General features: G+C 34.8%; 1 protein-coding gene across 5 annotated transcripts in view; it reads right to left on the bottom strand.

Annotated features, from left to right (window-relative positions):
- The window catches only part of LOC106671975 (beta-arrestin-1), a 190,687-nt gene that overhangs the window by 10,069 nt on the left and 163,011 nt on the right, over positions 1–17,607 (bottom strand). For all 5 annotated transcript variants that reach the window (XM_024225878.1, XM_014403004.2, XM_014403005.2 and 2 more), the window contains 4 exons: positions 13,012–13,072; positions 503–696; positions 261–439; positions 63–198 (listed from right to left, as the gene is read on the bottom strand). In XM_024225878.1, the coding sequence (XP_024081646.1) occupies positions 63–198; positions 261–439; positions 503–696; positions 13,012–13,072 (570 nt within the window). The remainder of the gene's footprint in view (positions 1–62; positions 199–260; positions 440–502; positions 697–13,011; positions 13,073–17,607) is intronic.

Here is a 17,607-nt window from a genome sequence, read left to right on the forward strand (position 1 = left end):
AAGCAATACGTGTTTTAATATTTAAATATTTAAAACAAAAATTAAATAAATAATGTATGAACCTCTTTGTCAAGAGATGCTTCTAAGTGCAGTTTATTAGGGCTCATCATGAATTCTTTGCTGACTTCTACAGAAGGCTGTTCACCTTGATTACAAGGAGCATACATGATCTTCCTGATAGCTAACCTTACAGAATTTCTGAAACAAGTGGCATATTTTGTCATAATAACAAATAATTGTTCAATTTGATTTTCTTTTACCGTTTATGTGGTTTGTCATCTTGATTTTCCGCAACGAAGGCTTTCAGTTCATAGTCGACGCCGCACGGTTTTCCTGTGTCGCCTGGTGCAGGCTGGAGTGTCACCGACGCAGGGCAATGCGGGGGAAGTTCAAAGTAGAAAGGGTATGCGTTTGGACCTAGTTTTTTCATCAGTCGTTCCTGCAAAATGAAAACAATCAATTCAAGTTTATTCATACTGGATGAATATCAAAACTGTCATACTTGTAGCCTTGTTATAGGGTGCTTTTGACGTTGTTCAATTGGAGGGTAAATCTGCTCGGCGGCCAAGTAAAGGTCTTTCCTGAATGTGAGCCCCAGCACATCCAAATCTTCCCGGCCATATCTGAACGCAGCAAGTACATGTCCAAACACCTTCCTTTCTTTAACATAATCTGGATCTATCAAGACTACACCATCTAACAACAAAAATGGAAATATTTACATTTACATATTATTATTTGCTAGATAATAATGCAGCAATAAATTAACAAAGTACTTTTTTTATTTAAAAAAAAAAAAAATCATTTGACAGATCAACTCTGTTTGACATTCTACATACTTCATTCATTCATGCTGTTCTGAGCTCAAACTGTTTGAATAGCTTATGTCTGCCTGGTTGGATTAAAGCGGTTTAAAATTAATTTAAATAGTAAAACTTTTATCACACCTATCCAAGGGCAAGTTCGTGTTGACACCGTATACAGGAACAATAGACTAGCCGCTCTAAACAAAAAATAATAAACTCAAAACTAAAATACCCTGCAATCAAGGGACCAGCTCTGATATTGATGAATTCAATCAAATAATCAAAGCAGCAGCCCAGATCTCCGCAGATCATCCTCATCACAAAACCAACCAACTTTGCAGAAACACCCCCCCCCACAATTATATCTTGAAAAAATTAAAAGGAAAAATGCAATCATGAGGGAATGGCAAAGGATGAGACTCCGTCACCTCAAAACGATGGTGAATCAACTACAAGAGATCAAAAAGAGCTAGGCACTCATCGTTATCACAGCTATGCACGTATGTTGAAAAGATATACCCCAAGGATAATAATAAATAAAAAATAGTAAAAATTGTTAACATAACGTTACACAAAGTGAGAAGTATAAGATTTTCCCAATTCATTTCCCAAGTGTGTCGTGAATACAAAGCAGTAAGAAGTATTGTGCTCCTCCCACAGAATGAACTGACTTTACAGAAAGAACTCGACATACAATTTTAATACTTGAACATTTGTGGAACAACCACACTGTTGAAAACTTTAAGGTTATTATAACAAATTAATAATATGATCCTCTGTGATGATCCTACTCTGTATTTGATCGATTGGATTTATAAGATGTGTTTTGGCAATTTGATTTTTTTATTTGTTGTTATCTATTCATTCTTATTTTTTACAATGACCTTTTTTCTAAGATAAAGTATTATAATAGTCATAGTTTTATTGCCACTTATAAAATTATTGAAAGACAAAAACTTATTATGAATTTTTACATATTTTGTACAAGCATCGAGGAGGAGGCCATCACAGAAAACTCAAAAAATTCTAGGCAGGCTTTCGGCCTATTTAATGACATAAATCAGGACAATTTATGACTTAAATAAAAATAAATAATAGGCCAAAAGCTGGACTGCAATTTTTTGAGTTTTATTTGATGGCCTCTTCTCTGATACTCATACAGCAAATGTAACATCAGGATGATAAAAAAAAAAAAAAAAAAAAAAAAAAAAAAAAAAAAAAAAAAAAAAAAAAAAAAAAGTTATATGAATATTTATCTACACAAACTAAATTAAAGGGGCCTACTTACAGGGACAGGTCCGGCCTTTTGGTGTCCCAGAAGCCTGATGTAAAGGAAAAGTCTCTGTGAATGGGGTCAAGTGTTAGGGTGATAAGCCTGCTGCCAGGCATCCAGTGTCTGGAGTATAATTCCTGGTGTTCAAGGAAGAGAGAAGTCTAGGTGAGTGGGGTAGAGAGGCCAAGCATCAGATGATGGAGGGTAGAAAGGTGGTTTAGTTTGTTTATTCAGATTGTGTAGCCCTTTTGTATCAGTTCTCAAACAAAACTGAAGCGGAAAAATTGTTTTTCAATCCAGAATTTTTATTAGAGTTCATTGAAAAATAATACATAAACCTACTGTGCCAATGGAAGTTGAAATCCGAAGTTTACTCAAATAATAGATTAAGGCAAAAGGCATGGGGAGAATTAGTTTCGTTTTTGAAAAAAATCAATCTAAGTGGGGATATTGTGATTTTATTAGAGTTGAACCAAGTTGCACAACAGCCCAATGTAAACTGAGGGGTCAAATCGAAATGTTGGCATTACCGCGAATGGGTGAAGGGAGACGGACTCCCGACACTTGAGACGCCACGAATCTGGTATCTTATAAGCTGTGAGTAGGCCCCTTAAAGGGGAATGGGAGCTTATAATACTATTCTGCCATAAACATTTCTTTGAAAGGCTTCTGTAACTGGTGATGATGATGAATATGGTTACTAGGAAGTCCAGGGGGCGGGGTTGTTTTTGTTCGCTACACAATGCAGCTTTCTGGCTTATTATACTTTTCTAGTTCTTTAGTTCAGTGCAATCGAATCGATCCTTCTTCTCAGAAGTCCATTGACTGCTGTCATATAAAATTTTTCCATTCCCTGGGTTTTCTTTGTATGCCGGGTTGTTTCTATTGAGCAATTGCATCGCATTTAAATGACTTTTTCTTCCCCCTCATTGCATAAATTAAAAATGGGGTCATTATTGCATATAGTCATGTTATGCAGGTATTTTCTGCAATGCCAATGACAGGTACTTAGTCCTATCACTCCCCTGAGTTTAACCCTCTCTCACTGCAGCTTTGAGTTTGCCAGTCTTGGTGAGGGGTTGTTTTTGCATAAGTTTACTATTGAGCACTTCTAGAGTTTATCTTTTTTGGATAGAGAACTCTGTGTTTGTTTTTGTATCCCAAGAATAGATTCAGGACCTATATATGATTTCCAAATTTTATGATTTATTTTAGGATTTTAACCACATCCTCTGAAAACATCTGATAAATTAGGCACAGGAAAAGATAAAATTGTGCTCATCGGCTGTGGGGGTGGTTTCTCCATCAGGGGTGCAGATGTGATCCACACAAAGCAAAAAAAAAAAATTAATTTAACAGCTGCTTGGCTATCAGCAAGCTTTATATCTTATAAGGATTTTTTTGTCAGTATAACATTTTTTAACATTTTCTAAGGCACAAGCAGCGATGGCATGTATTTCAGCTTGAAAGATCGAGGTGTACTTTCTTAATGAGTATGATGGCTCATATAATTGGGCTTGTTCAGAAAACTCACGATCTGTACCCTTCGTTTGTTTTGGTATCTGTAAAAAGTATATGGTATATCTGTATACCATATAATTGTATTTGATGTCCTCCTAAATTATTCTCCTTTTTGTCTGGTGAAGGTAGGCTAAAATGATTGCCTGATTATATTGATTATTGTTGTGTGCCCTAAACGTTCAGTTTCAACCAGTTTGATTGCTTCTGGAGCTTAAATTAGCTTTCCCTCACTTTTCCTTGTATAAATATGTCCAATGGAGATGGTTTAGCAATGTTTCTAGTGCAATTAACAAGGTTGTTTTCACTGATTATGTAATACATGTAATGGTGTGGATTGATTGAATTGAGGGAAAAGGATGAGATTAAAAGAAAAATAAATAAATAAAAATAATTTGATGAAATCAACTATTATAGTAATAAAACTTTTTTTTAAAAGGGCGTCTGTTCTTTTACACTCTTTTAGCATCAGACCTCAGATACACCTTTTTAAAAACACCGATTTATTGATCTTTGTTCACTGTTCCTTTGCGTTCCCATCACCAATGGCACTATCATCGTCTTCAGAGTTACCATCATCATTGATGAACCCCTCTAATCTCACATAGTTTGTCAATCTTTGTATGCTGCCTAAGGTTGGAGTAGCTTTGGCTCAACAAATTGGTGGGCCATAGTATAATTTGGTCTTTATTACTGCTCTGTATAGCTTTTGTAACTGGTAAAAATTCTGTTTGATGATCGTGCCTGGTATTTTATTGTTTAATTGTGAAGTATTGTACTTTTATGGGTGCTATGAAGTGATGAAACTGTAGTTTATCATCTCTAATCCCCCTTGCCAAAACAATTATATATGTGTTAGTTACTTACATCAAAATTAAATAAAACCAAAAATGTAATAAATGTTTTTCAAAACCTATTGCCAAAATTTATAGTAATAATAGGCTGATTATGAAAAACATTGCAATCAATAATAATAAATAAATTGAACTTTTTGAATGCTGTTTGATGTGACGTAGAGTTATGCCATTGCAATTTCTAATAATATTAACCTGCAAGTTAATTAAATATTAATTTTTTTCCTAATTACAAATTGGCATGTGACATTAATGTACATTTTGTTGCAGACAGAATATAAATAAGTAATAGATGATTTAAGTAAAATTTTTAAATACTTTGTCCCATAATAAAACGATTAACAATGTAATTTATCTATGTCATAATGAGAATGAATTTCAGCATTCTTTTGGTTTTGTCTGGGAGATGCAGTTTGGCATTTTAACTCTCGCTGGGCTATTTAAACAGTCATGACATTTTTATAAGGAGATCAATATAATCGGAGAAGAAAAAGCTTTTGTTCACTGCCCCAATTAAATGAAGATTGAAGAAAATTCACAAAACGAAAACAGAAAACAAAAGATTTACTGAAATATTATCAAGCCTTCTAGAATACTTGTTGAGCCAAGCATAATACATCTTTCTGTGAAGTCACCAAAGCAATAATTCTTATTGATCACCGTTTATTCTGTTTTATACTAGTTGGTCACTACATTTGTTCTGTGATATTTTGCCACTCCTGTCCCTTTTATACATTTGAAAAAAGTAAAAGGTGAAAGAAGCATAGCAGCATTGTCCCAGCTCTGTAAGATTTTTTTAAATGATAAAATCTAGCTTGTGTAAACAGTATTCTCTAAACTTTAAAAGATGTCCTTCAGCCTGCATGAATTTAAGGCGGCTTATAAAAATTTTGACATATAAATAATGATTATTACTTCTTTATAATCAATTATGTTATGATGAAATAAAAACATTTTTCAAAAATGAAAGTAAAAACAAAAAATAAATCAATAATATGGCTGTCGGAGTTATCAACTTAATGAAACTTGATATGAATCTATTTAGAAAGTGCCATGATCTACTGTTGTACAGCCACTGTCAAGCTGCACCTTTCCTTTATCCTGAAGTTGCTAGGTTCTCCAGACTCTCAAAAATTACCTCGCTTTAAATAGTTCTATCAGAAATTTCTTGATTCTCTGCCTGGAAATCACTGTTCGCAAAATATGATATTGGCTTTTTCCTGTCATTGGAAAATATCACTAACTGGGGTACAAAATTTTTGGCTCTCTCGTCTCTAATTAATTCCCAACACTGCAGTAATGTGCAGCTCGGCGCACCTTTCATTATATCAAGAGTTAAGGGGTCCTCCAGCGTTGTTCGATCTGAAGAAGCCCACTATTAAAGGTTATTCTTTGGTTCAGCTGTGTTGACTGTCTAAAATGAGCTGTGAGAACAGTGGTGAGCAGAGCATCTGCTCGCATTGTAATTCGCATGCCCTCAAATCTGTTTTTCATTTCTTGGCAATGTTCAATTCTGGGAGAGATCTGCTTCCTTCACCTACAACTATAAATACGAGCTGATAGAAGAATTTAATTTTTGAATTGTTTACTGAAGTAATACACGCACATACAAACGCGTGCGCGACTTTTGTTTTTCTGTTTTCACTTTTTTAAATGCATTCAGAATTTTCATTGTTTTAACACAGTGATCTATGGCAGACAGATTTTTCGATCCATTGACTATTTACAGTAGTTCTTCTCTCTATTGTATTTTGGTTTATATTGCAAATATAACAGATTTTCATTCATTTATTCAAACTTAATATTATTTTATTTGGAAATCGAGAGATGTGGTCTGGTGTGAGGTAGGTTTCAGAAAAACATTTCCTTTATTGTGCCAGCGTTTCGATCTTTATTGAGATCATCTTCAGGGCCTGGGAGTTATAAACACTGTTTAAATTTTACAAGTACATGTAGGATGTAAGAAGGTTGTGTATTTGTAAAATTTAAACAATGTTTATAAATCCCAGGCCCTGAAGATGATCTCAATAAAGATCGAAACGTTTGCACGATAAAGAAAATGTTTTACTGAAACCTACGCCACACCAGGCTGCATCTCAAATAATCGTAACGGTCATGATGAGTAATAACTAATCACAACACACTTAATATTATTATTGAAATAAAAGGAAATAATAATTTTTAATTTACTTCGTCAAATTTTATTTTTATACAAATCTCTAATGATAACTAATTCAATATAATGGCACTAATTTGATATAAAATGTATATAACTTTGTAAACTAACATAATTATTATTTCAGTAAAAACCTATGCTTGAAAGAAAGAAATTTAGGAGCAATTTTTTTACATAGACTTTACTTTCAAATAAGCACATAACCAAAATTGGAAAAATAAATAAACAATAAAAAATCATAAATAAACAATAACTGAAGACAACATTTATTGACCTGCTAACTGTCAATGTAAGATCCTGTGCCTGTCTTAACGAAATTTTGAAGCAGAAATTACGTACCCGATAAACTTAACACTTGACAAGTTAGACGACAAAGTTATAATTATAACTGTAAAGTTAGTACATGCAATAAACAAAAGGAAAAATGACATGCATCCATCCCTAGCGCCTCAGCTAATAAACTATCTTTTCTCTCTCTCCCTTGTCCTCTACCTCTATCACTTTCGAGATAATCGTTGGCAATTTGAGCCCACGTTAATCCGGATAATGGCCTCCTTCCCTCTTCTTAATTGAAAAACCAACTACGCAATTGGAGGCTCATTGACGAAAGTCACGCATTGTCGAAGAGTCGATCATGTTTAGCATAACCGTGCCGCCGTTTCTCCACGCTCCAACGTTCACATTTTTGTTTTTAATCCAGCAACACGTTTTCAACGGAAATTATTTCTTCCCGCTATTCCAGTTTTTTTTTTCTAGGCAAAATACTCTTACAAAATGATTTAGGGACATTTAAAACGCGATTTTCAACAGCACACATCTTAAAGGTTTAAATATACATTAGAATTATTAATTATACACTTATTCTACTATTATAAAAATGGAGATGGAAATATAAATAAATTGGCGATAGATAGAGAGAAAGAGAAAGAGAGAGAGAGAAAGAGAGAGAGAGAGAGAGAGAGAGAGAGAGAGAGAGTGAGTGAGTGAGTGAGTGAGTGAGTGAGTGAGTGAGTGTGTGTGTGTGTGTGTGTGTGTGTGTGTGTTATGAATTTTTTCAATTATTGTCAATTTTTCATGTTTTTAATCATTCAACTTTTCTCACCACTTAACACTTGATTTCACCTTGTTTTTCTTCTCACTATATCTCACTCACTGAAAGACACTCTCACACTTGCTCATTCTCTCTCGTCCAGTCTATCTATCTATCTCTATCCATATAATTATCTATTTCCCCCTTAATTAGTCTATCTATCCATCTCTAACACTTCATCTATCTATGCCTCACTATCTACCTACCTATATATATATATATATATGCAATCTTTATACATCTACCTCTATCTACCTACCTATCTAATCCATCTATTTATCTATATATCTGAATCCATCCGTCCATCGGATACGGTTACACTAAATCGGTATTATGAAGTAGAGTTTAATTAATTATTGAGGAAAGGTTTTAAGTTCGCATAAGTCTAAATTTAAAATATATTCATGTTAGATTAAATAAAATAAAATAAAAAACATTTAATCGCCTATGAAAAACAAAAACAACATTATCTTTCTCCACTAAATCCAAGATCTTAAGCAATTAAAATTTATTAATATAAAATAATTTATTTAAGTATCTTAATAAGATGTAACCTTTCACATAATACAACATAATTACACAGATGAACACTTATATTATTTTGTTTTTCAATTTTACTTAGAAGTGTCGTTTATTTATTCATTATACGTATTATTATACATTATTAAATAAATATGGGTAAAATATCTTTTTCATTGCCTATTTCTCTTTATTTCTTTGTGAAACTCTGCGCGTCTTATATACTCAAAGACAAAAACCGGACAATTTTATTTATTTATTTCCATAATAACTACGTATAAAGATTAATAATTGATTAATCTTTTTAGGTTGAAATGAAAAAGCTAGTATCATGAGCGGGATTCGAACCCACGGCTAAATACGCCACTGCTCTACCACTTGAGTTAGCGTGACGTTCTTGTGATCCTTACACACTTTACATAAAGATTAATTAGTTGAAAGAAGTTATTTGGTCAATCGGACTGCGAAAAATAATGGGTTCATTAAGTTAAACGAAGTATCTCTTATCCCTAATATCTCGCTTCTTTCCTCCTCCCGCTCTCTTACTTTCCATTTCACCCATCATGCTTTTTCATTATAAAGTATTTTCTTCCCCCCTCCCCCCCTCTCTCTCTCTCCCTATCTCTCCCTCTCCTCACTCACTCACTCTCTCTTTCCTTTTGAAAATAGAAGACAATAAAAAACTCAAGTGATAGAGTAGCGGCGTATGTAGGCGAAGGTCGTGGGTTCGAATCCCGCTCGTGACACTGACTGTTTTTATCTCAACCAATACCTTATATAAAGATTAATTAATTGAAAGAAGTTATTTGGTCAATCGGATCATGAACTCTAATGGATTTAATAAAATGAAGTATATCTTCATTAATGCTCTCCGTGGCCATTTTATTTGTCGCCGAGAATCGAACCTGATTACAAGACATTTGAAAAACGTCAGAAAGGAGGGAAAATTCGAATGGTGGGTTGAGATGGGAAGTTGGTCCGAGCGGATCGAAGTCACGATAGCTCAAGTATTAGAGCAGCGGCGTATTTAGCCGAAGGTCGTGGGTTCGAACCCCGCTCGTGACACTAGCTTTTTCATTTCAACCAACACCTTACATAAAAAGATTAAGGAATTGAAAGAAGTTATTTGGTCAATCGGGCCACGAAATATAATGGATTATTTTTTCTTTTTCCTCAATTAAGTACAAAGATTGTCAAGTTAAGATGTTGATAATGTATCTTTACAACTGTCCGTTATGTTTATAATGTTAAATCCTTAATATTGTTGGTTACAACTACTATCTATTGTTAGTTTTTTCTCCTGATAGAAGTTATGTTTGTACTAGTTAAAGATTACTTTTTATTTTGAATGCGTTAATCCACTGTAAACAAGTAAGTTTGTAAGAGATAATTAATTTGTTCAACTTTTTGTGTAGATTGAGTAGAGATTAAAAAATTATTTTGTTGAAATTTCACTTTAGGTGTAAGAGTGGTCTTAGAGACCAAAACTTGAGTGATTGTTAAATAAAGCGATAAACACGCCGCTGGTCTAACCACTCGAGCTAGACTTCGATGACTTCGATCCACTCGGACACCAACTCCCCATCCCGACCTATAACCTTTCGAATTTTCCCTCCTTTTTGCCATTTTTCGAATCCCGCTCGTGACACTAGTTTTTTTCATTTCAACCAAAACCTTACATAAAAAGATTAATTAATTGAAAGAAGTAATTTGGTCAATCAGGCTAAATATAATGGATTTAATCAATAAATTGAATTCAAACGAAAACACAACATTAATAAGTTTTGTTTACGTTTACTGTGTGCCTTCCTTTAATCCTTTTACACTCTTTAAATTAGAAATAAGAAAATCAGTTAATTTTCATACGATCCAATCCAGCTTGTCGAGTTAGCTGGTTTTTTAAAATTATTTTCTTCGATGAAACAATAAATTTGAGTAAAAATTATCTTTTTCTTTTTAAAAAGCGTATTTTAAGTCTAGAAGATCTCGCTTGAGCAGATGCTTTGGCCAACGACGGAAGTAGCGTCCGTTACATAGCCAAAGTCCTTAGTGTGCCGCGCTGAACCATCCACGACCGTCTACAGCGGTTTATGGCTTTGATGTGTACAGCTAAAGACGATCATTTTATTGCTCTTCCTGCACAACTAGTCATTTAACGGCTTGATAGGTAGTCAACTCCAAAAGTTCCGCATTGTATGGGGAAGCTCTAAAACTATCATAATATTTTTTCATAGTCTCTACATCCGGTAGGTTCTCCACTGCTGGAGAGGTATCGAGCAGAAATGTGACTCTCTTCACAGATGGTGGATGTTTGTGACCCAGCCAGTTATGGTATGGGGTGGAATCAGCGTTTGATTATCATATAAAACCTATATCTGACTCCACTAAGGTACATTGATAAAGTTCTTCTGGAAGAGTTGGTTCCATTAGCTCCATTTGTTCCGGACAACCTGTTTACGTTCGATTTGTCACCGATTACGTGAGGATGTAGGGATTACCACATTGAATTAGCTAGCACGTTCTCCTGACATGAATCCTGTAGAACACTTATGCGACATGGTAAAGACGGATTATTCATTGTTGAATAATTGTGTCGTTATAAATTAGTTTCGTAATTGAATAACTTAGGGATTTAAGGTAATAATAAAGTAATAATTTAATAATAGTATGAGAAAGGTATATTATGCACCTTTAGTATAATTATTTCTACCATCTTCAGTATAATTATTATTATACCTACTATTATTATAATTAGTATATCATACTCGTTTCTGTTTGTGATCTTCTTTTCGGAATGTCAAGTTAAGCTTGGATGTTTTGTGTGAGTTGGCAACGTTTAAAGTTTATTCAGAAATCGGGGTCAATTTAGCATTTTAACGTAACTGAAGTGAAACGAAGCGGAGGGTAATTTTGAATAATGAAATGAACGTTGCACAAACATACATGTACTTAAATGTCATTCCGGGACTTAACAATGATAAAAGCACCCTTTTTGGCAGCAAGTGAACTGTATCGAAATAATTCAAGATGAAATGGGAAACTACCGGGGCGCATTGTTCTCATCCATTACCGAGAAAGTTTCCAAGGTAGACCGTACAACCCCCAGACGCTAAAGTCAAGTTCGTACACCCGAGTGTTAAGTATAAACAAACACACAGGGATATTAATCACTTTCCCCTCTGATTAACACAATTTGGTTCTGTTTTAACTTTGAATAAGTTTGACAAGGTCTGTTTTGGACGTAATTTTGACAAGAGGGATCCAAATACTTGTCTCCGAAGCCGAAATAATTGATTATTCTCAGTTGTGATGTGAAAACCGCGGTGGCAAGGATGATGCAATCCCGTTTGAAAAGGGCGTGAGGCCTTCGAGTTCACCGTCGCCGCCTTGGCCGTTACTCGGAAGCCAAAAATTCAACTATTTCATCTTCAGTCAAAAATTATTATTGAATAACTAGAAACACGGACAAACACACTAGGTAAATTATTGTTTAACCCTAACAATATATTTCACTTTACCACAGCTGTGAAATTATCTTTTAACATAAAGCTTTTAATACTGTAGAAAAACTACGGGAAAACGCATAAATAAATAAAATGGACGATAAACACGGGAATGGAATTACTCCCCGCATGAAAATGTTATTAGTTAAACACATTGTTTGTGTAATTTTCGTCGAAATTTAACAAGCTGGCGGAGAGATTATTTTTTTAAGTTAAATAGCCAAAATTGCCTTATAGCCAAACTGAACTAAAAGGCAATCATGTACAGCTGGCTTTTAAAAAAATAAACAAAAAGGCTTCCCTTTATTTGAAAACGCTTTGTGGGGAAATGTGTACAGGGTCGGAAACGAACAATTGCAGAATAATCGCTTAAAGCCTTGCAAGTTTTTACAAAACGTTACAAACACCGCCAACTTTTCGGTGTAACATGTTTTATTTATTTTGATACGATTCAAAAATGTCGACTCTCGGGGGGGGGGAGAAAATAAAATAAACGTTTTCCACGGAATACGCGCTTTCTCGTAATTTTCCGGTAAAAGAATACGATGAAAAAGAACTCTTTGATTTCCCCCTTAAGAATTAATTTCTCGGTAAATGCTTAATTAATTATGTAATACTAATTTAAAAAGTTAGGGTGATTAAGAAATTAAATGAAAATTAAAAGGGTTAGAGATAAGAAAATAGATATATAGGGATAGGAAGATAGTTAATGGGACAAACAAAAGTAGAATTGATATATAAATGCAAACATTGATATATAGATGAATTAGGGAGAGAGGAGAAAAGAGTAAAAAGAAAGAGAAAGAGTGATATCGACAGATAGAGATAGTTAGATAGACAGACAGATTGATAGCTGGATGCATAGAGATAGTTAGATAGATAGATAGTGATATATAGATAGAGAGAGAGAGAGAGAGAGAGAGAGAGAGAGAGAAAGAGAAAGAGAGAGAGAGAGAGAGAGAGAGAGAGAGAGAGAGAGAGAGAGAGAGAGAGTGACTCAAAGGGAGGAGAAAATGCCAATAAGAAAATGTGAGAACGAAGAAAAAGTTCGAAAGTGAAAGAATGACAAAACAATTAAAACAATATATGTAAATAATATATCAGCGTAACAATGTATCATCATTTAAAAAAAAGAAGGAATTTTTCTAAGTTTATATGTATAACCAATAAATCGGGAGTGAAAAACATATTTACTAGAAATTACAGCAGTAATTTTCGCTGTGTTAAATATTTGAGTTTAACATAATGTAAATTTTATGTTCTATTACTCACCAATCGGATCAACGTGAGTGACATGATCGACGAAGTCACGCTTTCCTAGGTATACAGTGATCTGAAAAATAAAGTTTATAATAGTGACAAATTGTTTACAAAATTTTTATGTATAATTTGTATGTATGTATGAATTTTATTGCATATCATTTTTGATTTACAGTATATGCTTACAAATAAGTTGTATTGAGTTGGTTACAGGACATTATTGCACTTTTTCACGTAGACTACATTAAATATAGTATCAGACAGTTCAAGTTTTCGTCTTCGGGAGAATGGGACTATAACAGACTCTGCTTCTGAAATATCCCACTACGTTCGGCTCATACGCCGCTGCTCTCTAACCACTTGAGCTATCATGCCTTCAAACACTAATACGTGAAGTCACCGTGAGCCGAAGGTCGTGGTTTCGAATCCCGTTCGTGACATTAACTTTTTCAACTCAACCAAGACCTTAGATAAAAAGAATAATTAATTGAAATATCTAATATGGTCAATTATGACCGCTAAACATGTATGGGTTTCGATCTTTACTGAGATCATCTTCAGGGCAAGGGATTTATACACTTTGTTTAATTATACAAATACATATAAGATTTGACTATGAATTATCCAATGATGTACACAATATAGAAATTTTAGGTTTATTCAAAGAATTAGTACTTACTCAAAGTGTGTGTTTTCTGTGTATGTGCCATTGTTGGGTGTCGTTTGGAGGGTGTTAGTGAGATATTAATTTTTTTGTTTTATTTTGAAGGAGTGGGGAATGATGTAGGCGTAGAAATTCATTTTTCTATGAGGAATCGGCTTCTTTGAGGAGAAAGGGACGGACAATGGGAAAAAAGGGGAAATGGTTTGTCGTTCGGCCCTCCTTTCAGGATTACTATTGGAATTGTTGGATATTTAGACTATGTAAAATTGTTTGATGTGTGGAGTGTAATGATTGTTTTATATGTTGTATTATATGTTTTGTGTTATATCTATGTTATTAATGTTGGATTTGATTCATAGTCATATCTTATATGTACTTGTGTAATTTGAACAATGTTTGTAAATCCCAGGCACTGAATATGATCTCAATAAAGATCGAAACGTTGACAAGATAAAGAAAGTATTTTTCTAAACCTACATCACACCAGACCGCATCTCACGATTTCTACATAATTAAACATAAAATAGATAAGGGAATAATTTATTTTTTAAAAACGCTTTTTAAAAACCGGGTAAAGGCTCCTTAAGATGGTCCCTGCTTTTGAGCGTTTTTGTAAGATGATAATTTTATTAAGTCTGGGATCCAGATTCCAAGGTCCATTGAATTAGCCCCATGGTATTGGCGGATTATTTATTTTGACAAGTGGTTGTCTGTGTTTGAGTAAACATTATTGCCTCAGTCTGCTAGTTTTAGGTCTAATTCTCCATTTTTCAAATTATTCAACGTATGTACTACTACTAATACTAATAATTCTCAGGTGAAAGAATAACTCTAAAGGAGGCACTTATAAAGGCCGTATAATGAGCAACGAGAGCCAGTTCTGCTAAGTTTTTAGTTTGCAAAGGTCATTTATAAAGACGTTAAATAAGGTTGGTACAAGAACAGCCCCTTGGAGTACCCTAGATTCTGTAACCTTGCCAGCAATTTGTACAAAGAATTGCCTGTAGGTTAGGTAATTAATTACTAATTATTTGTTAGGTAGATAGGAAATTGATAGGACGTGTAAAATGTATAATTGTTTATAAGGAATTTCTATAAGTTGCTAATTCTATAATTTTAATTAATCGTTTATTCAATGCATCCTCCCCGATCCTTCATTTCCATATCTCGACTGGATTACACACTATAATGCATTTCTTAATCCATATCACAAGTAGATCTAATATTATTCCTCGGTTTGAATTTCAATGATCTACTTTATTACGGGCCTGTATTTTTTTTTTGTTAATATAAATTAACCACGCCCAATGTTTATAAGTACGGACGCGTAGTTACTTTAATTTTAGCAAAGGTCGGTAAACACCTTTGAATTTAGTCACAATGAGCAATTTACATGGGAGGTCAGTGTTGGAGCTTTTTTGCCCTCACCTTTTGAATTTGGAGGACAACTACGTTTAACACCGGTTAAAGCTTCGAACAAAATACTTTTTAAGAAAGATTTTTGACCTGAGATGAATATAAAAACGGTTAATTTTAAATAAATAACAGTTCTTGAATGACGAAATTATACTTTTCCCAAGAGACAGATAGATAAAAAGAACACAAGCGATTAAATTTCAAAATAAATATTGGGTTTTTCGGAAAATAATACAAGTTTACGGCTATCAAATAAAAACAATAAAATAAATGATTTTAAACATTTTTTATTAATTAAAATACCCTCTATCACTCTCAATGCAGTGCTTCTTATGATGATGGGAATTTCTTTACAGCCTCTGAATAGAATTTTGAGTCTTTGTTATTAACAAATTCTGTAAACGCGATTTTTGATCAATAAATTTTTTTATGTTGTCCAGGTTTCTGAAAAAATGGTAGGCGGTACGGCGAGAGGTCTGGAGAATATGGAGGGTGAGGAAGAACCTCATGACCGAGATCCATCAGTTTTCGTCTTGTCACAAGTGAAACATGAGGCCGAGCGTTGCGTGTATAAAAATCGGCCATTTCCGACTGACAAAAGTCGGCTTCAATAATGCCAACTTCTGGTGCTTTGCTTTAATTCGAGAGCAATACATTTCGGCATTGACTGTTTCGCCAGGATTCAAGAAGATGCAGTACATCAGCCCAAATGAAGTCTACCATCATTTTTTTTTATGAGTTGGGGCTTTGGGAAATGAGGTACTGTTCTCCTTTGTCCAGCCACTGTCCAGAACGTCTTAGGCATGTCCTTTTCCCCGGCATTGTAAGAAACTCTTTTGGTTGCAAGGGAGGTTTTCAGGCACAAAATAATGATGTAGCCTTGAGAGCGTGACGCATTCTCTATAGCACAAGCTCTATTCGTGTTTCCCTGCGTGCATGAGCTCCTTAAGCATCCTCCGCGGCATGTGGAAGATCGGACGAAGGAATCGTACAGCATGCGAGGATGCGAAGACTACGCCTCGAATACGTAAGGGAGTTGTTGGCTTTGGAGCCTGCTGCGGACGGATCAGTGGCACAGAGGAGTTAGGGTACCAGATCCTGTCTGTAATGACGGGGAGGGTGCTTAACCAACTGAACTGTGGGGTAGAGCAACAATATTCCAAGTTCCAAGTCTCGTAGCGAGCTACATTGGAATGGAATCGTAGGTGAAACCCCTGGCAGGCCCTTTCAGAAGAGCCTGTCGTTCGGTGGTGCCTGCATAGGCTACTTTTAACCAAGGAGTGGTTTGGAATTCAACTATAAAGAAAACCGCAGCCGGAGTGGATCCGGTAGTTCCGAAGCTAGTGGGAGCCCCACACTCAGGAAGGTTGAGTTGTCCCTACTAAATAATATAGCATGGTTAATCAGCTGATGATTTCAGCAGCAAGTGAAACCCATTTTAAACTACCCAACCTGTCTGAGTGGTGCAGTGGCTTCTACACCAAGCTTCACAGGATGAACAATGACACTTGTGAGCGGAGGCGTGTGTCGCTCCTTTCTTCAGAATCTAAACGAGTGATAAGGCCATGTGCCAGGTGCGCACGTTAAAGAACCTCGTTGTCCTTCTGATGTTATTGGGACCACAAATGGAAAATATATATGTCCAGAACGTCTGCTGTTATCCTAAAGAATCCACTTTTCATCACAAGTAACAATTATATCCCGAAAAAGTTCGTTTCTGTTTCGGCATGATTTTTCTGGCGTGAGGAACTTTTCGAACTTTTTCACCATTCCAATGGCCTTAAGGTGGTCAGCGACAGCCGAGTTGCTAACTGACGTTGGCTTGACTTAAGTTCTCGAACAGTCGTTCTGGGATTTTCTTCGACAAAAGCTCGCAGAACATCTAGGGAGGAAATCCTTCCACGACCTTCTTTGTCTTCAACGCTAAAGACTCCCCTCGAAAGTTTTTATAAACCATCTCTGAACGGTGCTCTCACTAATACTGCCCCAGATGTCATTAATGTTTTTAATGTTGCTCGGGCACCGTTCCGACCGCGTTTACTCTCGTAAAACAAAATTCGCGAAAATCACGCGTTGACATCTTACTAAAGACTGAATTATTCTCAAGTAACGTAATGCTATTGAGGTAAAAAAAAAACATTTTTGTTTGGAAAAGGATTAAAAAGAGTTGTCATTCATACAAAAGCTAATCTATCAAACGTAAACAGTTTACTATATAGAAGGGTAATTGAAAGAAAACATGAAAACCTGCTTTATTTTCCGGACAACCCACAAGTGCAGTAAAAATAATTGTTCATTTAGCTTTTTGAGAATAATAGATAGAAACAAATAAAATTCAATTATCAAATATTTTTCCCTCTGAAAGGAAATCACAAATTGAAGTGGCTTAAAATTCTACTTCATGAAACAGCAGAAAGTGTCCGGACTGCTAATATAACCGTATTCCTTCAGATAAGAGGCTAAATTTGTATGGGATATGACGTTTATCTTTGTTATTTTATATGTGAGAGCCTTGAATTATTTTCGAC

This window comes from Cimex lectularius, unplaced genomic scaffold, assembly GCF_000648675.2.
Source record: "Cimex lectularius strain Harlan isolate CLEC.00 unplaced genomic scaffold, Clec_2.1 scaffold32, whole genome shotgun sequence".
NCBI classification, from domain to species: Eukaryota; Metazoa; Arthropoda; class Insecta; order Hemiptera; family Cimicidae; genus Cimex; species Cimex lectularius.